Here is a 23,133-nt window from a genome sequence, read left to right on the forward strand (position 1 = left end):
GGAGCACCGCGGAGGCGGGGTGCTGGGTCCGGGCCCTCCACAGCCGCAGGGCTGGCGGCAGCAGGCAGCGAGGCAGGCGCTCGCCGCCCGGGGAGAGGGGACGCGCGGGCAGCGGGGCCGGAGCCGCCGGCTGCAGCTCGTTCCCAGAGGGATATGGGATGCGCTGATGGCATGTGAGGCTCTTGGCTGTCCGAGCGGCCTTGACACCGGTCCGGCACCGGACCTCGGGCGTTCCCGAGCATCTGCTTCCCCCAGGGGTCCCGGCACGGCTCGGGCTCGTGCCCATGTCCTGCGCTTTCCTCCCCGTTTCCCGCTTTCTGCAGCTTCGCTCCCCGTCCCCTGCAGCGAGGCAGCGCTAGGGCAGCACGCCGCAGCTTGAGAGCACTGCTCCGGCGGCCATCCCGTCCGCTTGCGGGGCTCAGCCCTCCCCGCCCGCGGCCGGCTGCCGTTGCTACCGTCCCCGAACACGTACATCTGCTTTTCCACTTCAGAATTATTTTCCTCCTTCTCGCCTGGCGCATCCAGCCCGGCCCCGGGGTCCCGTCCCGCTGCCGTTCACCCGGGTGTTTCTGCCCGCAGAGCAGCGGGGCCGGGGCGGCTGGCGCCGAGGGCACGAAGCCCCGGGGCCCGGGGGGGCCCGGCCGAGCCCCCGGCCGTTCCCGCGGCTGCGTCCCGGCGAGCAGCGCAACTAATAAAGTTCCTTTTCTAAACCACCAGCGTGCGGCCTGTTCCTGGCGGGGGCGGCGGCGGGGCCGCGGGGCAGGGCCGGGGCGGCGGGAGAAGCCCCCGCGCGGGGTCGCTGCGGGGCGGGGGACGCTGCCCCTTTAAGAGGCGGTGGCGGCGGCGGCGGGCCGCGCGCTGACGTCACGGCGCTGCCCGGAACTCAGCCGGGTTTCCCGCACGGCCGTTCCCGGCAGCTGCCGCCCCCCCCGCCGCGCCGCCCTCTCCCCAGCGCCGCCCCGCGGCGGGAGGCGGCGGCGTCCGGGAACAGCCGGCACGGGGCAGCCCCCCCGCGCCGCCGCGAGCCGTGACGAGACGCGAAACGGCCGCGCTGATTGGCCGTCAGGGCCCGTCCCTCGCGGGGCAGCGGGAGCGCCGCGCCGCCATTGGCCGCGCTCGGCGTGACGCGGCGGGGTGGGGCCGGGCGGGCAGCAGGTTTCTCGTCGCTCGGGCAGGGTCCGGACGCGATCGTCGCCGGCACCGGGAGCCGCCGCCCCGCCCCGCCCGGGACCGCCGGTGAGCGCGGGGGGACCGGGGGGCTCGGCCGGGTGCCCGGGACCGCCGGTGCTGGGCCCCGGGCGCTGCCCGGCACCGGGGAGCCGGGTGTCAGGGCCCCGGCTGCGCGGGGCCGGCTGCCAGGGCCCGGGGTGCCGGTGTCGCGTCGGGGCCGCCGGCTGCCGAGGGACGGCGGGGCCGGGCCCTGCCGCCGGCCGTTCTGCGGCCCCGGGGGGCGCGGCCGGTGCCGGCGGCCCGGAGCTGGCTTGGGGCTGGGCGCTGCCGCGGGGCCGGGGCTGCCCACCCCGGGGGGGGCGAGCCGGGGGGGCCGGGCACGGCTGCTGCCGCCGCGGCAGCCTCGGCCCCCGCCCGGGGGGGGCCCTCCCGCAGAGCCCTCGGTCGCCGGCTGCTTGCCGGGCCGGGGGAGGGCGCAGCGCCGGCCGCACGCAGGGGGCCTTTCCCGGGAGCCTCCCCCGTCGGGTCGGGGCCTGTCCCTGCCGCCGGGGCCGGCGCCGCGGCCGCCCGGAGGTTTCGCTTTTGCTGGGAGGCGGCGGGTCCCGCCGCGGCCCGTTCCGGCGGCGGGGCCGGGGCTGGCGCTGCTGCCAGCGGGTGCCCAGCAGCAGGTGAGGGCAGCGCCCTGTGTTCCCGGGGAGCCCTAATTAGGGAGGTGCTAATTAAGTTAATGCTCTGCTCTGACGGTAAATGGGATTTCTTTCCTTCCCGCAGCTCCCAGCAGGCGCAGCGCAAGCCCTTGCTGGGCAGGGGCAGCTCCCAGAAGCCGGTGAGGCTCGGAGCCCTCACGGCGCTGGCGTCGTCGTGCGGCACGCCGCGTCCCCGCTCCCCAAGCAGCGGTGCAGAGCTGGCTCTGTCCGTGCAGCGTGCTCACGCCGCACAAACTGCAGCAGAAGGTTCAGAGCCCAAATGGGCTTCTCGGAGAGGGAAATACGTCCGGACCGGCAGGGCTAGCGCAGCTGCCGCCTGGTCCGGTTGTGTTGAGGCCGGGCGGTGGGCTCGCACGCGGTCCATGCACTTTGGGGGGTTTCGCTGTAGGCCGGCCCTGGGGCCGCAAACCCGAGATTGCCTGAGCAGGGGTTTAGGGCAGGTGTTGATGCAGCCTGACCCGGTGGTGGAATTTTCGTGCTGACAAAATGACTCGTAACCGAGACTGAAAGCCCAGCTGAGGGTCCTGCACCTGGGCAAAGCAAGGCTTGAAGACCTGATTCCCATCTCTACCAGAGCCGTGAGCTCAGGGCTGCAGCTCTACCCGCCCCGGAACAGAACCGCTCGGCAGCATCTTGCTTGGATCTTCTGCCTGGACCAGGCTGTAGTCTGATAACCGTCCCCGCAGGCAGTGGGTGCAACGCAGAGTGGCCGAGGAGCGGGTGTGGAGCAGAGCTGCCGGGTTGTGCACCTCGGGTGAAGGTCTGAGCCGTGTGACCGAGCTGCCCGAGTGCTCTGCGGGGGCTGACAGCTCTGCCCGCTGCTCCTGCCTGCGCTCTGCCCGTGAGCTTCCCAGCACTCAGCGCGACGCTGTCCCGCGTTGCTGTCCCACGGTGTGCGACTCGCGTTCTGCGGGTGGCGTGTGGACCCCCCTCTGTGCCTGCGGGAGGGGCACAGCCGGGGGAGTGGTGGCGCGGGGCGGGTGGGCTGCCCTGTGCCCGCTCGTGGGAAGGCCCCTTCTGCATCTGCGGGGCGCTGGCCCTGCCTGTGTGCGCACGTCAGGGCGGTTCGCCCCTGTTTCCACCCTGAAGGTGATTGCTGTCCCTCCCCAGTGGAGCCTCTTCTGCCGTTTTCTGTGGATCTGTCGGAGCCGCTGGAGCGGCGGTCGCAGAGGATAGGAGGGTTGTGTGGCCGGGCATCCTCTGCCCTGGGGAGGTGGCAACAACTGGTTTTATCCAGCTCCTGCTGCAGGAGTTAGGTGTCGGGATGGACCCTGGAGGGCTGCTGAGCTGCGACAAGGAACAGGCGGCTGTGGCACGTGGGTCGCTCAGGGAACTCAGCGCTGTGGCTGCGAGGTCGCCCAGAGCCTCCCTCTGCCCTGCGCTCTCACCTTCTTCTCCTTTCACAAATCTCTGCATCGCTGCTCCATTTTTCCCCCTCCAGGGCTGGCTTTGAAAACGCTCCAGAGGAGCGGAGCCAAGTTCTCCTAATAGCTTTTTCAAAACTTGCTCTTGTGTTTGCCTGGAGCAATTCGCTGCTTTGTTGTAGAACAGTTTTTCAGCAGCCTGCTGACGGTTGTGTGGAAGTGGGAGCAGCGAGGCGCATGGTGTCAGCGCAGCCATGCAGCGCTGTTCGTTGGAAAGCCGGGGCTCCCGTGAAGAGTTGACAGCATCCGTCACGACTCTGGGATGCTCCCGCCAGTGATAACTCTGTTAATGCGACCTATGCAACGCTACCGGTAGCTGAGCTTCGTCCTGCTCGTGGCACTGCAGGGGGCGAGGAGCGCCGCAGTCCTTTCAGGGTCTCTCCAGTCATTTCCCGCCGTAGCCGGTGCCCCGGCAGTCATTGCTTGCGGTAGGGGTGCAGGCGAGGGGGGTTCTCGGGTGCCTCACAGAAAGCAGATGGAAGGTGGTTGTGGGATTGCTTCCAGAGCAGCAGCCCTGTTTCGAATGAGGCTGTTGGAGCGTACGGAGCCATCCCGAGCTGCCAGTGACGCCACACAGCCTGGGCCCGGCTCTCGTGCTCTGCCCTTGCAGGGGAGCTAAAGAAAGATGAACCTTAGCTCTCGAGCTACTTTTAGCAGCTTCGTTCTGCGCTCTGGACAGCGTGTTTACTCCTGGGCTTGCATCATGCCGTGCTTGGCCCTGGCCACATCGGTTGCTCCCTGGCTCAGTTCCAGAGACGGGAGGAGAGGCTAACCGCAGAGACGGGCAAGCCCAGCGGAATCGGAAAGGTTCAACCCTCAGATCTTTAAACCCTGTTGAGGGAGGCTTCCTGGTGGCGGGGCTGGCTGGGGAGAGGCTCCTGCAGAGGGTTTTGGGGCTGATGAAATCGGAGCTTCCCTCATGCTGGTGGCTTTGACAGTAAGGAACGTCACAGGGCCCCTTTCCCTCTGGGACAGTCAGTGCCTCAGGCTGCCTGGCTGGTTTCTGTCGATGCTGGGAGGAGCTGGAGCTCGGTGCTGCGCTGAAGGAGGCAACGTCTCCTCTCAGCCCTTCGGAGGGAGAGGAGGCTTTCAGCTGCTTCCTGATTGCTTCCTGCTCCCAGCCGGTCCTGCCTTCCCGCATCCTCTCCTGACTCAGTGCCGGGCTGGGCAGCCCCCGTCACAGGGCTCCGTCCCCGGGGCTGCGTGCCCTCCTGTCGCCTCCTGCAGCAGAGCTGTCTCTGCTGGCGTGAGTCCACGTTCTAGCGAAGCGTGTCTCGAGGCTCTCCCTGGCCTCTGCTGCTCTTGCAGCAGCATGTGGAGGGTTTGCCAGGTCAGGCTCCAGTTGAGCTGGGGGCCGTAAAAACTCAGTGTGACCTGCTGCTTCTGCTGAGAGATCCCTCAAGGTGAGAACTGGATGCAGCAGAGGCCCTGGGGATGGCGAGCAGAGAGCATGCCCTGCCTTGGGCTGGCTGCAGGCACAGCTGGCAGGCAGCGGCCGGCCCTGCAGGCTGCTGCTCCGCTCCCACGTGAGGCGAGCCTGCCGTGGTTCTTCTGTACTTGTGCGTGTGGTCTGCAGTGACTTCCTTTGCTTCCTCGGCCGCTCGCTTTGCGAGGAGAAGCCTGTGGTGGGACGAGGCAGAGCAGCTCGTGTTTCGCTGCGTGCTAGCTCTATTTTTCAGGGATCGGTACGATGGCGCGTGGCGCTGGGGCCCTGGCGGGGCACCGGCTTCCTGCGGCCGCGGAGCATGCGCTGCGGCGGGGAGGATCTCGCGCTTGAGCAGGAGCCCGGGCTGCCGCGGTGGCTCGTCCTGCAGCTATTTGTGGCAGTGAGAAGTGGCTGATTCCCGTCCAAATACCGCTGCCGCACAGCAGCCTGGGAGCTTTGCCTTCAGCCTTTCGGTGCTCTGCAGACTGGGGCTCCAGTACTGCCCTGAAATACCCAGGTTGTGGCCTTCTTGTGGAAGACCTGCTTGGATCAGGGGTCCAGTGAAGTGGCATCTGGTTCAGCTGCTGCAGCCTGGTAGGGGAAAGTGTATCCATGAGCCACTCCGTGCCGAGCGCTGTGCGGGGCGCTGGGGAAGCCGGCTCCCGTGCAATGGCAGTACTGCAGCCGCGGCTCTGCAGCACCCATCCTCGGCTCCCGGCTCAGGGCTGGGGACGCTGCTCTGGCAGGAGATGGGCTGGGGCAGCGGCTGCCGTTTCCAGACGGGCTGGTGAAGCGCCCCTGTGCGCAGGGGTGCCGTCACAGTGGTGCAATAGGAAATGAGGTGGCCGAGCTCACCAGCAGGCAGGGGACTCTGGTGGCTTGCAGGTTTTCAGCTGTTGCCAGGCCCATGTATTTGTTAGGGTTTTTCCCCCCAGAAGAAGCACCGCACGGTTCACGCTGTAGTAGTAGCAGCCTCCAGTACCAAGGTAAAAGGGCCGTGAGCGCACCACAGCTGCCTGCGTGGAAGGAGCGCTCCCCATGCTGCTGCAGCCAGAGAAGTGGCCAGCACAGAGCTGAATCCACTGCAAGATAGGGGCTTTGATGCAGTCCCGGTACGCAGCCCTGAACTGCGGCTGACGGCCCAGCCTTTCACGGCCTACAGCTGCAGAAAGCAAAAGCTCTGGGGTCGCGATGGCCCTTCACATCAGGGCAGGTCTTACTCCGAGGCTGAAGGAGCATCTGTTGCTTACAGGCTCCTGCGTGGGCCAGTGTCTCTCTCCTCCTCCCTGTCACTTCTTGCTCCATTGAAAACAGGCTTGGTTCACGGGGTCTGCTCTGGGGATTGCACCAGAGGGTGGTTGTTCAAGGTTAATGTCCCATGGACGTTGCTCCTGTCTCTGGGGCTATTCGATGCTGCGAAGTTCTAAAAACCTCTTTAACTCCCTGTCAGGTGCCAGCGTCTGTCCTCTCCCTGTGTCTCAGTCCGCAATAGGATGTTCCCCCTTTCTCTCTTCTTACAAAAAGCAGGCGGTGGCAGGGTGCCCCTGGTCGTCTCTTGGAAATCTGCACAAGCGCCCAGCTCTGTGCTCCAGGCAAGGTTCAGAACTCCTGCCTGACGCTCCTGTGCGCCCAGGCAAGTGTTGCCTGCCATTAGGGCTTCGGAAATGTCTGTCCTGCCTAAGGAAAGCCTGCCTGTCGCCTGCGTGGAGCGGCTGCTCTCGCTGTGGGCCTCGCTCTGGTCGTTGTGTCTTTGCCTGCTTCCAGCCCATCCTGAGGCCCGGGACAGAGCAGCCTGGCTTGCTGGAGGGGAATAAATCCCATCTCGAGGGGTGGCACAGCCTTCCTCCCTTCTGCCTCCTCGCTGAGCGAAGCTCTGCTTGCTGAGCGCTGCTCCGTACCTCCCAGCACCCCTCCCGCTGCTGACCGGTTCCCAAACCTTCGCACCTCCTGGCACGCTCGCTGTGTTTTCCTTCATGCTGCTCCTTGGGGCTGCCCCCCTGCGATGGTTTGCTCCCGCAGAAGCCGTGGCGGGCTCCTGTGCTGGCGCTGCTGCGGGATGGAGTGCGGGTGCCCTGATCCGAGCCCAGGGCCAGCCTGGGACTCGTGGCTGGTGCCGGCCCCCTCGCCTGTGCCCCGCTCCTGCAGCACCGGCCATGCCCGGCCGTCCCCAAACCCCAGCTGGCACGTCGCTCGCTGCAGTGACCTTTGGGAAAAGTAAACAGCTTCCTGCAGGGAAGTGACTTTCTGCTGGTGTTGAGCAGAGCTCTGTGCCTTCGCTTCCTGAGCACAGCTTGCTGTCCCCTCGTTAGTGTTAGTTTGATTTCCATCAATACACAAGTCGCTAACTCGAAAATTGCTCCTTCCTTGTTTCTGTTGTTTCCTGGCAGTCTCCGCCTTCTGCACTTACTGTAAGCTCTGCAGCTCCTTCCCTGCCTCCCGGAGCAGAGGCAGGCATGCGTGCCTCTGGCCGGAGGGCGCCTGGAAGACATTGACACCAGGTTAAAGCCTTGTACCTCTCGCTGGTGACCTACATGCCCAAGACCCCTCTTTCCCCCTGTGGCAAGAAGGTAGGAAAGCTTTGGGAAACAGTGCCTCTCTCTAGGAGAAAGCTTTGCCCAAGGCAGGCACTTGGGAAGCGTGCTGTCATGCGGGGAAGCTTGGTGCTCACCAGGCTGAGGCCGGACAGATGGGAGCTCAGCTCCTGAAGCCGAGCCCAAAGCTGCGTTCCCTGTGCTTGGGGAGCTCCTGCGCAGCTTGGTGCGGGTCTGAGGGGTTTGATGGTGTTAGGAGCTGCCTACAACATAACTTTTAATGCTGGTCTGACCCCGTGGTGTGAGGAGCAGCGTGGAGTGAGGCTTCCTACCTGTCTGGGTTTGTAAGAGCGGCTGCGTCTGGCCCGACCTGCTCGGGACTGTGCCTCCCCGAGCCCTCGGGGTTTGTGGGCTGCGCGATCCTCTGCGGGGGGGAGAGGCTGAGGCTCAGCTCGGCAGCCAGGGCCTGCCTGCTGTGCTCCTGTAATCTGGTGCAAACGGCCACCGGCTGGCAGTGCCAGCGTGAGCTCTGCTCTTCTGATCTCCGATGTTTGAGATTAATTTCATGACATGTGGTGAAAAGAGAATGAGTCAGAATCCGGGCTTTATTCAGCTTTGCGGCTGGAGTGAAACCTTTCTGCTGCCGCTCTTCTCGGGAAGCTCGCCCGGGCAGGGGCAGGCCAGGCTGGGGGCGAAGCCGCCTTCCGCCCTCTCCTTCGGCTGGATTTCAAGTTGAGCTCTTGGGATGGAGTGGTGCTGCTGGGCCCTTGCTTCTTGGTGCTCTGGCTGCTTTGCCACTCGCCCTGCAGGCAGGCGAGGCTGTGTGGCCGCATCCTGTGCTGCCGGGGGCTCCAGGGCCGAGTGCCGGGGCGCAGATGTTGGCGGGTGTGAAAAGGGCTTTTCCCTCGCAGCCGGGCTGGTTCCTTCCCCGCCCCCCCCAGGCGTGCGTGCCGTTATTCCCACACTAATGATGCAGTTTCGGTCTGCGGTTCCACCTTCCCTTGACCCAGGCCTGCCTGTGGGCGATGGCAGCGGCGCCTGCCCTGCCAGCCCGAGCTGGCGGCCACTCTCGCCTTGCCCAGCCTGGAGGCGCGAACGGGTGCCAGCCCCAGGGCTCTCTCAACTGGTCTCGTGGCTGCTGGCTCAGGGCGGGTTTCGCTGAAGAGGAACCAGCTCCTGGGTGTGTGATCAGCTCCACGGGGACGCCAGGCCTAGGCTCATCCCTCGGGGTGCATTGGAGCTCTGCAGTGTCGTGGGCCCAGAGCCCGCACCCCACAGCTGCCCCGGCTCCGCGCTGCCCTTGGAGGGACGGGCACTACCCAGCCCTTGCCTGCACCAGCCCTCCCGGCGCTGCGTGCCCTGGGCTCACCGTGCCCCATCAGCCCTCCCCAGAGGGGAGCAGCGGTCGTGGCTGGGTCCCACCGAATGCCTGGCAGAAGGGAGCCTGGAGGCTGCTGGGTGCCAGCTCTGAGCAGCATGTGTCCCTGTCCCGCCAGGTCTCCGGAGCTGGCCAGGATGGCGCAGTGGAACCAGCTGCAGCAGCTCGACACGCGGTACCTGGAGCAGCTCCACCAGCTCTACAGCGACAGCTTTCCCATGGAGCTCCGGCAGTTCCTGGCCCCGTGGATTGAGAGCCAGGACTGGTAAGGCCTTGCGAAACGCTGGTGTGGGGACTTTGCTCGGGACACCCACCCTGGGGTGAGGGTCGGTGCTGAGGTGGTCTGGAGGAGCTCTGCTGCTTTCCCTGGGCTCTTGACGTGGCAGGATGGGTCCTCCTCCCCGAGGCTTGTGTGGCGCAAAGGGGAGCGGGACTCTGCACACGGTGTCAGACCCCGGATCAGGAGAAAGGGGAGCTCCCAAGCGGAGGTGTCCCCATGCAGGGCTGACTTACCTTGGCCTCTGTCGTAAACGAGGTTGACACAGAGCACCGATTCCTGGATCCCGTCCACAGAGCATGTGGGACTGGTGAGGTGCTCATGTGTGCTGTCTGCCTGGCTTAACGCCAGGCTTTAAGCCCGAGTCCAAAATCTCTCTGTTGCCCTGCCCTTGCGGGCACAGGCCAAGGGCTCAGTTTATTGGCCCGAAGCAAGTCAGGCCTGCTCTGGCCCTTGCTCTGGTGCAAGGTTAGGAAGACAGCTGGGGTGTTAAATTGCACGGGGGACGGCAGGCGTGAGCAGAGCTGCCTGCAGCGCTGCCTTGCCCCTTCCCCTGCGCTGGGCACCCAGGACCCTGCCCTCCCTCACGCAGGGCGTACGCTGCCAGCAAGGAGTCGCACGCCACGCTGGTGTTCCACAACCTGCTGGGGGAGATCGACCAGCAGTACAGCCGCTTCCTGCAGGAGTCCAACGTCTTGTACCAGCACAACCTGCGGCGCATCAAGCAGTTCCTGCAGGTGAGGTGGGAAGCGCTGGTTTGGTGCGGGGGCCGCGGTGGGAGCCCGTGGAAGTCCAACGGCTCCCTTGGCACGGCTCGTGACCCGCAGCCCTAAGGATGTGGAGATGCCGGGACTTAGATTGTGCCTGCTGACCTTGGGGGTTTGAACCTTTTACAGAGCAGATACTTGGAGAAGCCGATGGAAATAGCCCGCATCGTGGCTCGCTGCCTGTGGGAAGAGTCACGGCTCCTCCAGACAGCTGCCACCGCAGCCCAGGTAAGTGACTCGGATGTCCTGGGGCCACTGTCCTGCTGCCTGCCCGGCGGTGCTGTGCAGGTACTTGGTGCTTGCTTCCTTCAGTAACGATAGCTGTTTTGTGCTGAGGGATGCTCCTCCTGCTGCTAACTTCTGCTCTCCAGGCAGCAGCTGCTTCCCGCCAGGATGCAGCGTGGGCGCTCTCTGCCTGGGGTGGCTGTTAGCTTTGTGCATCTGTCTCTCTTCTCGCCCCTTGCGTGGGGCATGTCCCGCACCGTGCACCTTGCTGTGCAGCCCTGGAGCTAGCACTGCCAGCGAGCAACCAGCTGCGCTGGCTTTTGCTAGTGAGGGGGTCAAGACCCTTCCTGCAAAACCTCCTCAGGCTGGGAGAGGAGCATCCCTGCATCGTGGCCCTCTTCTAACGCCCTCCTTGTCCCCTCTGCAGCAAGGTGGACAGGCAACACATCCAACAGCAGCTGTAGTGACAGAAAAGCAGCAGATGCTGGAGCAGCATCTGCAGGATGTGAGGAAGAGGGTGCAGGTATGTGTGCTGCCTAGGCACCTTCTCCTTTCCCACTGCGGTGATTTAGTGCATTAAGGAAATCCACATCTCTTGCCTTGCAGGATCTGGAGCAGAAGATGAAAGTGGTGGAGAATCTCCAGGATGACTTTGATTTTAACTACAAGACTTTGAAAAGCCAAGGAGGTAATGGAAGCTCATTAGCAGCTGGCAAACCAAAGTGTGTTCCTGCAAGGAAACTTGCTGGCGGGCACGTTCCAGCCCTCCTGGTGCCTCTCCCAGCAAGAAGGGTGGCTTAGGCTCGGGACATTTGCATGGCAATTGCAGAAACCTTGTCTTTTGTTTCTGCCGCTGACACTGCCTCCAGGGGAGCTGAACCAGAGCTCTGCCTGTGAGCAGAGAAATGGCATGCGGAGGTGGTAGCTGTGCGTGCAGGAAAGCCAGCAAGGTGCTCAGAGGCTGTGCAGGATCGCTGCTTTCTAGGGTGCCTGCTCCTTTGCATTGGAAGTCTTCTGTTTGTGTGATGCTTGGGAGGGTGGGAGGCGTCCCTGTGTGTGGCTGCACATTTCTCACCTCTCTGCACAGACATGCAGGATCTGAATGGAAACAATCAGTCGGTGACCCGGCAGAAAATGCAGCAGCTGGAACAGATGCTCACGGCGCTGGACCAAATGCGAAGGGTACGTCGTGCAGCTGGCCTCCACATCCCCCTGGGGTGCCGTGGTGCCCTTTTTTGGGTTACGAGTTTGGTGTTCCTGCACGGCCAGGACTGAGAGCAGCACGGGAAACACAGCCCTGGGTGACTTCTTTCTTGTTTGTGAATGTGAAACTTGCAGATCTCCGAGGGAGTCCGAAGGTGTTGAAGGTTCTGCTTTCTTTTCTGACAGGGTATTGTGAGCGAGCTGGCTGGACTGCTGTCAGCCATGGAGTATGTGCAGAAGATGCTGGCAGATGAGGAACTGGCAGACTGGAAGAGACGGCAGCAGATTGCCTGCATTGGCGGCCCACCGAATATCTGCTTAGACCGGCTTGAGAATTGGTAGGAGCTGGCTGGGGCTTGCATCAGTCCCTAGAGAGGTGGCGTTCAGACACCTGCAGTGGGAATGAGCTCTTTGCCTCTGGAAATGTCCTTGCAAAATGGCTTCTGATGCCTGCAAGCATAAATGTAATCTGCTAGTCAGAGTGATCCTCGATCGTGGGCACTAGTGGAACGGTTAGCCCCAGGCCCGTGGGATTTTAAGGCTGCTGTGAGAAGTTCCTGTTCCTGGTGTGTGGAACTTGGGCGCGTGCAAGTTTTTCTTTTGTAATGTATGGCCTAGAATAACATACTGAGCTGGGAGAGACAGACAGGTTCTGTTCTCCACTGGTTTGGTACGGAGAGCGTCCTCTCACACAAGCGAGGGAAGAGGAGGGCTCTGCGGGCTGGGACTGTGTAGGGCTCGGCAGCCAGAGCTAACGCTGGTTCTTCCTGCTCCCCTAGGATAACCTCTCTTGCTGAATCACAGCTACAGACCCGACAGCAGATCAAGAAGTTGGAAGAACTGCAGCAGAAAGTGTCCTACAAGGGTGACCCGATTGTCCAACACCGGCCCATGCTGGAGGAGCGGATTGTGGAGCTGTTCAGGAACCTGATGAAAAGGTGCCGAGGGCTGGGAGGGAGCTGCGGGCAGTCCCTGCTCGCAGGTGGTGGGTGGAGGGGTGGGCAGGGAAGCGTGCTGGGCCAGGCCTGAGGCTTGACTGCAGTACTTGTGCCTTTCCCCCGCAGCGCTTTCGTCGTGGAGAGGCAGCCCTGCATGCCCATGCACCCCGACCGGCCCCTGGTCATCAAAACCGGCGTGCAGTTCACCACCAAAGTCAGGTGGGTCGCTGGCCCCTGAGATCCCACTGCGCCATGGGCATAGGAAAGGAGCCGTGCAGGGGAAGGCAAAGCAGGATCTCTCTCTGAAGGAGATGCTGGTGTGGATCCAGCCTCCTGCTTGCCTGGGGAGGGCTGGTGCTGGGAGGGAACGAATCCCAGTAGGCTGGCCCTGCTGGAGTACCGCCTGCATGACTCAGTGCAGGGATGGCGGCTGCTGGCTGAGGCTCTGACGCGTTCCTGGAGGCAGCCGGGATTCTGGTAAATCCCGCTGTGGGGGCAGGCAGCAGGAAGAGTCAGCGTGTCCCTGGCCAGCTGAGAGGCAGCTGGCCTGTGTCCCCTGCCAGCCTCCACAGAGAGAGGCTGCTCCAACACCGGACTCTGCCTGGAGCTTGTTCACCATCTCCCAGCTGTGCTCCCATTGCCCCTTGGCCTGTGGCAGCATCTGGCCACAGAGCAGCGCAGAGGGTGTTTGTTCAGAGCAGATGCCTGCCTGCTGTGGGCAGTCAGCAGCCAAAGCGAGCCCTCCTTGGGGGGCTCGGGGAGCATCGGCGCTGGGGACGGGTGTTGGGCCTGACGTGCCACCGGCCCGCATGCAGGCAGGCTCAGGGATGCCAGAGGAGCTGGGTAATGCTGCGTCCCCGTGGGCTTTGTGGTGTGAACCCTGGTGCTGCCTGCTGGGGCGTGCACACAGCACTGCTGTCTGTCCAGCTGTTCTGCAGTCTGTGCCAGATGCTGCGTGGAACGGGAGTTGTTTGCCTGTGCAGGATGCTCACGCTCACACTCTGCCTCTGCTGGCTCTTTGCAGGTTGTTGGTCAAGTTTCCAGAGCTGAACTATCAGCTGAAAATTAAAGTCTGCATTGACAAGTGAGTTCTGTGCTCTGACCCTGGCAGCGTGCGGTGGGGTATCTGGAGTGGGATTTGTTCCTGCCGCCGTTGGGTCAGGCTCCATCCCTGCACCGAGGCCCAGCATGACCCCTGGGAGAAGGGGAGGGTGCGGGGTGGCACTGGGTCCCGAGGGCTTGTCCCTGTGTGGCAGGACAGCCTGGGGGGCTTGTGGCACTCGATGCTGTGATGCAGCCAGGCCCACACACCAGCTTGCCCGCATCACGGGGGGAAGGCGGCCATGGCCATGACCGAGTGTCTCTCTCCCCTTTCCTAGGGACTCCGGGGATGTTGCAGCACTTCGAGGGTAAGTGCAATGTTTGGGTTTTTGTGTTGGTCTCTTGGGTTTTGTTTTTTGGTTTTTTGTTTTGTTTTTTTTTTTTCTTCTGCTTTTAATCCTGGCGAACATCCTACCGCACATTCGCTCCGAGAGGGCCCTGTCAGCCATGCTCTGTCTCTTCTCTTTTGAGGTCCCGGAAGTTTAACATCCTGGGGACAAACACCAAGGTCATGAACATGGAGGAGTCAAACAACGGCAGCCTCTCAGCAGAGTTCAAGCACCTGGTAGGTACTGTGAGCTCGTGGGCTGCTCCTGTTAAGGCTGTGTGCTGTCGCGGTGTTGCTTCAGCCTGTTCCGTCTCTCTGCAGACCCTGCGGGAGCAGCGATGCGGTAACGGAGGCAGAGCCAACTGCGATGTAAGTGCTGGGGGGCACCTGGGTAGGAGAGCCCTTTGCTGACAGCTCTGCTCCCTGTTGAGCAGCTGAGCCATGAGGGGAAGTGGGAGCCCTGCGCCTTGAGGGGGTGTCCGCAGGCAGCCTCTGGTGTGTTGGCAGCTGCCAGACCAGCCCTCTCCACCCAGACCTGAGCGGCAGCGTTGGCCCTGATGGCCGGGTGTCAGGCTGAGGGCAGGCGTCTCCTGTGTGCTCATTGTGTCCCCTTCCACCCTAGGCCTCGTTGATAGTCACTGAGGAGCTGCACCTCATCACCTTCGAGACAGAGGTGTATCACCAGGGGCTGAAGATCGACCTGGAGGTGAGCTGTGGGTTACTGCCTGTTGCTGCCGTGGGCCTGGGTGCAGAGGAGCCCTGGGAGATGTCCCAGCCTGCGGCCACGTCCTGTCTTTGCAGACCCACTCGCTGCCTGTGGTGGTCATCTCCAACATCTGCCAGATGCCCAATGCCTGGGCGTCCATCCTGTGGTACAACATGCTGACCAACAACCCCAAGGTAGGGCCCAGCGCTGAGGGGATGGCTGGCAGAGCAGCAGTGCAGGCTTTGGGACCAGAGTGTCGCTGCAGGCAGGGAGAGGGAAGCTGTGGTCCAGCAGCAGGGTTGGGGCAGGACCTGGCCCTGCTCCTGTCCCATGTCTTGCTCAGGGCTGTGTTTTCCCTTGTGCAGAACGTGAACTTCTTCACCAAGCCCCCCATCGGGACCTGGGACCAGGTGGCAGAGGTGCTGAGCTGGCAATTCTCCTCCACCACGAAGCGTGGCCTCAGCATCGAGCAGCTGACAACGCTGGCAGAAAAGCTTCTAGGTAACCCGGTGTGGGAGTCCTGCCATCCCTGCTGCCCCTCAGGCTGCTCCCTGGACATGGTGTCTTTGGAAGAACAGCTCTGTCTAAATGTTGATGCTCCTGTTCTTCTCTGCCAGGGCCAGGTGTGAATTACTCTGGCTGTCAGATCACCTGGGCCAAGTTCTGCAAGGTATAATGCCCTCTCTTCCCTCAAGCGCCTTCCCTTGACTGTTCCCTTCCTCCAAGCCGTGCTCACAGCCTCTCTGCCCTCTTCCTCAGGAGAACATGGCTGGCAAAGGCTTCTCGTTCTGGGTCTGGCTGGACAACATCATTGACTTAGTGAAAAAGTACATCCTGGCGCTGTGGAACGAAGGGTGAGCCTCAGCCGGAGACCCTTGGTTGGGCTGGGCCCTGGGAGGGGTCCCACGAGTCCTGTCCTGATGGAGTGGGGTGCCTTGTCCAGGTGCAGGCGGGCTCTCCCAGGGTGCTTTTTCTGTCCGGGCCTGTTGGCTAGTTCAGGGTGAAAACCCTCCCTGGCCCTTGGGAATCCCTCAATGTTGGTGGCTCTGCCTGTGGCCAGGCCAGGCCCTGCTGCTGCCTGACGCTGGGCAGAGAGCTGGCAGGGTTCACATCCTGGCATAGCTGCCTCGGTATCCTGACCCACCCTTGATTCCTGCTGCCCAGGTACATCATGGGGTTCATCAGCAAGGAGCGGGAGCGAGCCATCCTGAGCACCAAGCCCCCGGGAACCTTCCTGCTGCGGTTCAGCGAGAGCAGCAAGGAAGGCGGCATCACCTTCACGTGGGTGGAGAAGGACATCAGCGGTACGGTGCTCTCCCCCTCGCTGCCCCGGGCGCGCTGCCTTGCTCAGCCCTTCTTCCTGGCTCCGAAGGGGGCTTGCGACCCCCCAATAAGACACTTCTTTGTCCTTGTCCTGACAAGCCCTCTGCCTAGGTTAACTCTTTGAGCCTGGGTGCCCTTTGTTGGTCTCTGCCTCCTGCGTGTCCCTGCCCATGTCCCGCCTGTGTGGCGCGGTTCTGCGTGGCATTGAAAGCACCTGGCAGGTCCCCGTCCTGCCCCATGCTCTGCTGGGTGCATCGTGAGGCTGAGCATGGCCCTAGGCCCATCTTGTCCCTGCTGCTCCTGGGGTGTTGAGGAAGGCCCTGCCTTTGCCCGAGGAATGTGGGTGTCTTGCCCTGTGTCAAAAGTCTCCTTGTACAGGGAAGACCCAGATCCAGTCTGTGGAGCCTTACACCAAGCAGCAGCTGAACAACATGTCATTTGCGGAGATCATCATGGGCTACAAAATCATGGATGCCACCAACATCCTGGTGTCCCCCCTGGTGTACCTGTACCCAGACATCCCCAAGGAGGAGGCGTTTGGGAAGTACTGCCGCTCCGAGAGCCAGGAGCACTCGGAAGCCACGGACTCAGGTAGTCGTTGACTTTCTGTGCTCCACCACAGCTCCTGTGTTGGGAGGCTGCAGGGACAGCGCTGGTGGAAGAGCTATCACCAGCCGGGATCCCGTGCTGGTCCCTGGAGGGCATAGTCACAGCGTGGGACTAGCGGCGGGGTGCCCGTGGGGTGCGGGCAGCGAGCGCTGCGCAGGGGCCGGGAGGGTGGGCGCTGCCTGCAGGGCTGCGCTCCGGAGGGGGAGGAGAGCGGGGTTCCTCCTCCGGCGGCTGGTGACGAGGCTGCTCGCTCCTCTGCAGGTGCTGCTCCGTATCTGAAGACCAAGTTCATCTGTGTCACCCCGTGAGTGTTCCTGGAGGGTGTCTGTGGGTGCTGGGGGGGCATTTGTGTGCTCAGCCTTGCTTGAGGGGGGGTTTCCTTCCCACCACTGCCTGGGCTCTGCCTGGGTGCCATGAGGCTCCCAGCCTGGGCCAGGGGAGACCGTGGGGGCCGAGCCAGGCTCCGGCTCGCTGCCCTAACCGCAGGCCTGTTCTTCCCCTCCTGGGGCCCCTTTCCTCTGGAGAGCTCTTGGGACGGGCTGGGCCGTGCCCTGGGGCCCGTCGGGGGGGAGAGGGGGTGTCGGAGAGCTCTGGCCAGGCCCTGACTCCGGAGGTTTCTGTGCTTTTCCCTTCCTTCCTCGGGCAGCACCTCCTTCAGCAACACCATCGACCTGCCCATGTCCCCGCGCACCCTGGACTCGCTCATGCAGTTTGGCAACAGCAGCGAGGGAGCGGAGGCCAATGCAGGAGGGCAGTTTGGTGAGTGTGGTGGGACACGGCACCCGAGGGGGTCCTGGCCGTAGCCACGCGCGGGCCCGGTAACCTCCGGCTGTGTCTCCCCGCAGAGTCGCTGACCTTCGACATGGAGCTGACACCGGAGTGTGCTTCTTCACCCATGTGAAGTGCTCCACTGGCGCTCGCGGGGGCCCTCCCAGGACTCGGCTCCCCGCCTCCGAAGAGCTCCCCGGTCTCGCGCAGCTCGGTCACGGTTGCTCTGGGCCTTTCCTCGGGAGGAGCGGGGGGCCGGGGTCCCTGCCACCAATTCCTTGTTTGACCCAAACGAATGCCCCCTCTCCAGGGCGGTTTCTGTTCGTCTCTTTGGGGGGAGGGGGGATGAACCTTTTTCTATTTCCTTCCATAACGGTTTTTTATTATTGTTTTGCTCATTCAAGTGCCTATTAGCCTCCGATCGCAGCCTTGGTTTTTACAAACGCTTCTGCAGCCCCAGTCGTGCTGCCTGCTGTTGAAAGCTGCTTTCCTGACTGCCAGAGTCAAAAGCCTGTGAAGATCTTAGGAGTCCGGATTTGCCTCCGGGCACCTGAGAGGGGATGGGCCGGTCCTGGCCTCCACACGGTTACCTGCTGCGCTGTGCGACAGGGCTCTGCGTTGCTGCTGCCCCAGCAGCCCTCCCGGAGCTTGCGGAGTGCGGAGGGTTCTCCTCTCTGCACCTTTGGCCCTGCTTTTGGCCAGCAGGACCAGCACGTGGCTCAGAGCTGCGAGGTGGATGGGCCCAGGCACTCCCGCCCTGCCAGGGCGATGCTTCTGCTGGGCTCAGCCTGGGCTCTGGTGGGAGCAGGGAGTTTCGGTGGCCACCTGTGCTTGCCACCAGCCTCCTGCTGGCGGGCACAGGGAGCCGGCAGGCTCCCGCAGCCCCAGGGCTCCTGCTGGGACGACTGGTTTCCCTGCGGTGCAAAGGCTGCCCTGGGGCAGGGCAGTGACATTTCCCAACACCAGTGCGTGCTTGTGAGCATGCAGCATCTGCATCTTGGGTGTCTTGGGACTGGGGTATAACCGCAGAGGCTGCCGCGGCCGTGGCTCGCCCCGTGGCCAGGCTGGTGACAGGAGCACGGCTCTGCCTCCCCCGCTGCAGGTGGACCCGCTGGACCCCGGGGGAGGATGGGAGGCTGCTGGATCCACCGTGACCTGCTGTGGGTGGCCTGGCCTGGCCCTTTTCCCTCTGGTATGGCTTGTGATGTCCCAGGCAGTGGGTTTGCAGCTTCTCGGGGGCTTCGCGTGGCATTTTTGTTAGAGGTTGGCTGTCACTGTTAAGGTAGGAGGTGGCAAGAGTTGAAGGGAGCAGGATGGGCGTAGGGAGGGGAATCCGCTGTTGGCCAGCGCTCGATTGAGACACGGGTGTGGCAAAGGGCCGCTTTCCTTGCTCGCTGGGTCAAGGAAAGGTGGAAGCTCTGCTGGCTGATGGTTGTGGTTCTGTATTTACCAAAAACTCACCGAAAGGGGGGAGCCCTCCTGTCCTTCCCATGTAGTGGGCATGCAGACACCGATGAGCAAGGAAGGGGAGGGAGAGGCAGCGGCCGAGCTGCCTGCCCCCCCAGCACCTGGAAGCCCATGGTGTTGCCGGGGCTGCCTGCAGCGGGGCGGCACTGGGGGTTGTGTGCCGTCCTGGGCAGGGCTGCGGCAGCAGTCGGTGCTGAGGCTGTGGGTAACATCAGCAGAGAAACGCCTTGCTGGGCGCCAGCCCTGGGCTTTACAGGTCTCTGATGTGTCTTGATTTGGCCCCAGGTGGACAGAAACCCTCACTCATCCGTGGGACGTCCCCACAGCCCCCGGGCTGGGGGCTGCGCTGTCGGCATCGCAGCCTGCGGGCAGGGCAGGGGTAGGATCCCCAGGGGATGGGAGAAAGGGGTGTGGGGCCCAGCTCAGCGCTGCCTGGCCAGGAGCGGGTGGTGGTGGCCGGCCCTGGGGCTGGGAATGCCCTTTGGAGTTGGGAAGTGCTCGGAGGGGCCGAGGGCCGTTTGCCCCTGTACTCTGTGTAGCTGCCTCCAGCTGCAGTCACTGTAGCCCTGGGCAGCATTCAATACTGTAAAAAAACGTATGGTTTTGTATATTTTATTGCTGTATCTACAGGCTTTAACTTTCTCCAAAATAAAGGCTCTGAAGCAGCGTGCTCTGGGGGTGTGCGTTCAGCTCTCTGTGTGCGGCGCCTGCCTTACCCTGCTCCGGGAACTGGGGCCTCCGTCAGCGAAACGCTGGCCCTGACGCCAGAGCTGCGGTTTGCTCGGCGCAAACCAGCCTGCCCCGGTGCTGCCGGCACCTGGCCTGCGCCGCTGCCCGGCACGCGTGGGCAGGCTGCTGTCGGTCTGCCCGCCTTATCGAAGTACGGCAGGGCTCTTCCCCGGGGGAGCGGGGGGCTGGCGGGGGGCGTATCGCTGCGCCGCAGCCCGGGGCTGGTTTCTGTCTGCCCCCGAGCAGCGCCCGGGTCTCCTCTGCTTGCGTAAAGGAAACTCCGGTGCCAGCGTGGGAGGACGTCGCTGCGTCGGGGCCCTGCAAAGCTGCTCCCTGCCCCGCGGCGGCTGCACCGGGCCCCCTGGGCCGCTCCCCCTGCGCCTGCCTCTGCCCCCCCTGGGTCAGTTGTTCCCCACAGCCCCTCTCCTCAGGGCCGTGTCCCTGGGCTGGGTGAGGGGGTGGCTGCCTGGGCACCCCGCAGGGCCCTGGCTGCAGCCTCAGCCTGCCCTGCCCCCCCCGCCCCGTGGGGACGCCCCGGAGCCAGCACCCAGCGCTGCTGCGCCCTGCCCCGCTGCGGGGACAGACCCCGGCCCCCAGCGCCGGGCTGAGGGCAGCAGGCCCCTGGCTTCGCCGGGCGAGGTGCGTGTGCGCGCTGGGCTGGGAGCAGGCGGCTGGCGCCAGCCACATGCTGCCCGTGGAGCACCAGCCTCTCCCGCGGGGCTCCGGCGCCATCCGCGCTCGCCACCTGCGGCCCAACCCAAAGCTGCGGAGCAGCGGGATCCTTGCAGGGTTTGGGCTCTGATGAGGCTAAGAGGGAGAGATTATTGCTCTGCCAGGGCAGGATTAGCAGGGGGATTTTTTGTGCAGGTCATGCTCAATAAATCCCCCATAGCCCCTGCGGAACCGGCCGCGCCGGGCTGGTTCAAGGCGCTGGAGATGGCCCTGAAGCCCCCTGCTCCCTCCCCACGCCCTGGAGCGTCCTGCTTGGGTTTGAGCTAAATTCTGCGTGTCCCTGCCCTGGGAACCAGCCCCACCAGCACCCTCTGTTTCACCGTTGAACCAAACCAGGGCTCTGCACGGAGCCGGCAAACCCATTCCTGCCCCCGGGGTCGTGCGCCCGGGTGCCGCTCACACGGGAACGTGGCTTGGCCCAGCCCCAGGGATTCCCCCCCCTCCTTCCCCAGCCGTTCCCAGCTCCCCTCTGCCAGCTGCAGGATGGGGTAGAAAACCCCGGAACAAGGAATTCTCTTACCGATATGCAAACCCTGGGGTTGCCGCAACCGTTTGCTGCCGGGAACACAGCGTCCCGTCCCGCGCTCCTGCAGATAAGTGGTTTCTTATCTCCCTGCACCCACACACGCTGCTGCATCCCTGTTGGAACCTGCCCCGCTCCCCGGGTTTAGCTGGGGCGCCTGGCTCTTGAGTAACGGGGTTAACTGGCCGCCGATCCCTGCTCAGGGGCTGCTGTTGTGAATGCTCCAGTTGGCAGCGTGGTTGGCAAGTGCCATGGCCTGATTTGCAGCAGGAGAAAGGGCCTGGGGAAGGTCCCTGGGCTGGGCTGGGCTGGCCGGACCCCTGCGGTAGCGGGGGGCAGCCGAGCAGGGGTCCCTGCGGCCCCTGGCCCCCTCCTGCCGCCTGGGCCAGCCCTGGGGGGCTGCAGCTCGGGGGGACCGGGCTCCCTGCTTTCTCCCTGTGCTGGGCGCTGCAGCGGGACCCGGGCAGGAGGGTCGGGTGCTGGGGAATGGGGTTGTTTGTGCGCCGAAAGGAGGTCACGGGGCGGCTTTGCTCCTTCCCCAGGGCCGCAGCCGTCCCCTTCGGCAGCGCAGCGGGGAGGGAGCGGGGACAGTGTCTGAGCCAAACGTGCAAAGGGATTAAGGGTTTCCAAATGCAGATAAGCCACCTGGGATGCAGACGCTTGCGTGACGGGGATGGGGCGGCCCTGCGGGGACGGGAGCCACCTGCCAGGGTGGCCCCACGGCGCAGGGAGCCTGGAGCAGGCAGCTGCCAGCACAGGCAAGCCGGCAGCGCTCGGGGGGCCCCGGCTGCAGCTGGCCGAGCCCCGGGGTCCCAGTGGCCCAAGGCGAGTGCAGCCTCTGCAGAGGTGACAGCTCCTTGGGGATAAACCTGCAGATGGGGATTAGAGAGGCCGCGGCACAGCCGTGGTTACAGCCCCGGTCCCCGGGGCCAAGCAACTGAAATAGAAGTGCTGCAAGGGGGGTGGGAGGCAGAGACCCCCCAGGCTCGGCCGCCTCCTGCCCAGGGTCCTGCCGGAGGCTCCCCTCCTGCGTCCCCCCAGGCGCCGCGCAGGGTCTGCCCACAGCGGCGCGGCTCTGAGCGCTCCGTGGCACCGAGCCGCTCTGCAGGCAGCCGGTGTTGGCCACGCAGTCTGGGCCGTGCCCCACAGCCGTGCCCGCCGGCGTGGCCGCAGCAATGCCAAGGGTCACCCAGCTCGTGTGTGGGCAGAGGCACCGAGCGGGGAAAACGTGGGGCTGCGCGGGGCCGCAGCCGGTGCTGGGTGGCTGCGCCGAGCACCCCGCTCCCTGACTGCTGTTGCAATGACCCCGGTGGCTCCAATGAGGCCAGGAAACCACAAGCCTCCCCCTCGCCCAGCCCGGCCCCGGGGCAGCCGCCCCGGCAGGTTCCAGCCCCCCGCTCCCCCCACTCCCCTCGCCCCCCGCGGGGCTGCGCGTGCCCCGAGCCCCCTGAACTCAGCAGCGCGGCTGCTCCCACGCAGCCCGTCGCAGCCATCGTTCACGTTTCCAAACCGCCGCGGGTTCAGATTGCGCAGGCAGAGGCGCGTCCCCAGCGGCCGGGGACGCAGCCAGAGCAGCCCCCCCTGGCACCCAGCTGCTCTCGGGCACACGGGCTGCACGCAGCAGGGCAGTGTGCACCCGAGCGCCATGGGCGGGCAGGAGCGTTTGCCCACGGCTCTGCCGGCGGCTGGTGCCAGGCGATGGCAAGCGTGTGGGCGGCACGAAGGCCCCGGCCGGCGTGGGGGGTCGGTGCCCTGCCCTGGCCCCAGCTCCCACAGCCCCCCCGCCTGCAGAGCTCGGGCAGGGCTGGCTGCAGCGATGAAACGCTGCTCTGTACCTGCCAGTTTGCCAGGGCAGATGGGCACTGCGGTCTCCTCCTCCATCCTTCCTCTGCCCCGTCGTGTGCTGCCGTCAAGGTGGAACTGGGAGCGAGCGGTGGGATGCTCTGCTCCAAAAGCCCATCTAAGCCTCCTCCTCGTCATGCACTCGTCGAGGGCGGCTTTGAGCCGAGCTGCAGAGCACAAGCCATCGGTGCCTGAGCCAAACGCCATCCCTGCCTCCCAACGCTTGTAAACCAACAGTCAAATATTGCATCACTCTCAAACTTTAATATGCAGCAGAGCTGAGCCAAGCAAGGTCTCGGTGGCGGCGCCCGCTGCCAGGTGTGGCAGAGGTCACACCCGGAGCTCCAGCACGGTGCGGTCCCCACGTGCCACCGTCTGCCAGCCCCGCTGGCGGCTGCTGTGCCGGAGGGACACGACCTGCCTGTTTTCCTGTGCCCATCCCACCCTGGCTCAGAGCGTGGCATTTGGCTGTGCCAGCACCAACGCCGAGGGCTCACCTTGGCCCAACGCAGGGTGAAGGGCCCCGGGCTGGACCCGCCGCGGCTCCTGGCCGTCCCCAGGGCCCCACGCCGCTCCCGGGCTCAGCTGCTCGGGAGGCTGGTGGGGTTCAACCAAAATCAGTCTCCAAGCCCTGTGTGCCCTGAGCCACCAGCCTGCCAAGGGGGGCTCCTCGGGTGGGTTTTTTCCCCTATTTTCCTTCCAGAGGCGCGGTTTCCTCGGTGTCCATCAGCACGAGGCCCGGGAATTGGCACCACGTCACCGTTAGCAGGGGCGGGAGCCCTCCACATCCCCGGGAGCCCTCTGCATCCCTCTGCGTTTGTTCAGGCGCATCAGCTCTGCTGGAAACCCGCCAGCACAGGGAGCACAAGCTGTCCCCCCCGCCATCCCCAAAGCCGGGGGCCTGCTCGGACCATGGGAGCGGGACCCCGTGGGCACAGCGACCCCCCGGCCCCCACCTC

At 64.4% G+C, this 23,133-nt stretch overlaps 1 protein-coding gene across 3 annotated transcripts; it reads left to right on the forward strand.

Moving 5' to 3' along the window:
• The first annotated feature begins 1,096 nt into the window (after window positions 1–1,096).
• STAT3 (signal transducer and activator of transcription 3) lies at window positions 1,097–19,018 on the forward strand. 3 transcript variants are annotated; one of them, XM_087770370.1, is made up of 24 exons: window positions 1,097–1,236; window positions 8,755–8,901; window positions 9,506–9,650; window positions 9,810–9,908; window positions 10,333–10,428; window positions 10,512–10,593; window positions 10,993–11,087; window positions 11,295–11,446; window positions 11,888–12,046; window positions 12,173–12,265; window positions 13,071–13,130; window positions 13,426–13,455; window positions 13,619–13,712; window positions 13,797–13,844; window positions 14,098–14,181; window positions 14,277–14,375; window positions 14,547–14,682; window positions 14,799–14,851; window positions 14,941–15,035; window positions 15,346–15,485; window positions 15,883–16,098; window positions 16,375–16,417; window positions 16,760–16,872; window positions 16,959–19,018. In XM_087770370.1, exons 2-24 carry the CDS (start codon window positions 8,774–8,776, stop codon window positions 17,012–17,014), a joined length of 2,316 nt encoding a protein of 771 aa, XP_087626496.1. In that variant the 5' UTR covers window positions 1,097–1,236; window positions 8,755–8,773; the 3' UTR covers window positions 17,015–19,018. The 3 variants fall into 3 exon arrangements, with proteins under 3 accessions (XP_087626496.1, XP_087626498.1, XP_087626497.1); XM_087770372.1 differs by having other exon boundaries at window positions 15,883–16,095; XM_087770371.1 differs by lacking the exon at window positions 1,097–1,236 and adding an exon at window positions 1,277–1,284.
• The last annotated feature ends 4,115 nt before the right edge of the window (window positions 19,019–23,133 follow it).

This window comes from Nipponia nippon, unplaced genomic scaffold (assembly GCF_047370975.1).
Source record: "Nipponia nippon isolate SJK-2023a ecotype South Korea unplaced genomic scaffold, ASM4737097v1 scaffold_32, whole genome shotgun sequence".
Classification (NCBI taxonomy): Eukaryota; Metazoa; Chordata; class Aves; order Pelecaniformes; family Threskiornithidae; genus Nipponia; species Nipponia nippon.

Coding starts and splice junctions, on each gene's coding strand:
- STAT3 (XM_087770370.1), top strand. CDS start 8,774: ATGGCGCAGTGGAACCAGCTGCAGCAGCTCGACACGCGGTACCTGGAG. Junction 11,088..11,294: donor CGCTGGACCAAATGCGAAGG/GTACGTCGTGCA, acceptor CTTTTCTGACAG/GGTATTGTGAGCGAGCTGGC. Junction 13,456..13,618: donor GATGTTGCAGCACTTCGAGG/GTAAGTGCAATG, acceptor TTCTCTTTTGAG/GTCCCGGAAGTTTAACATCC.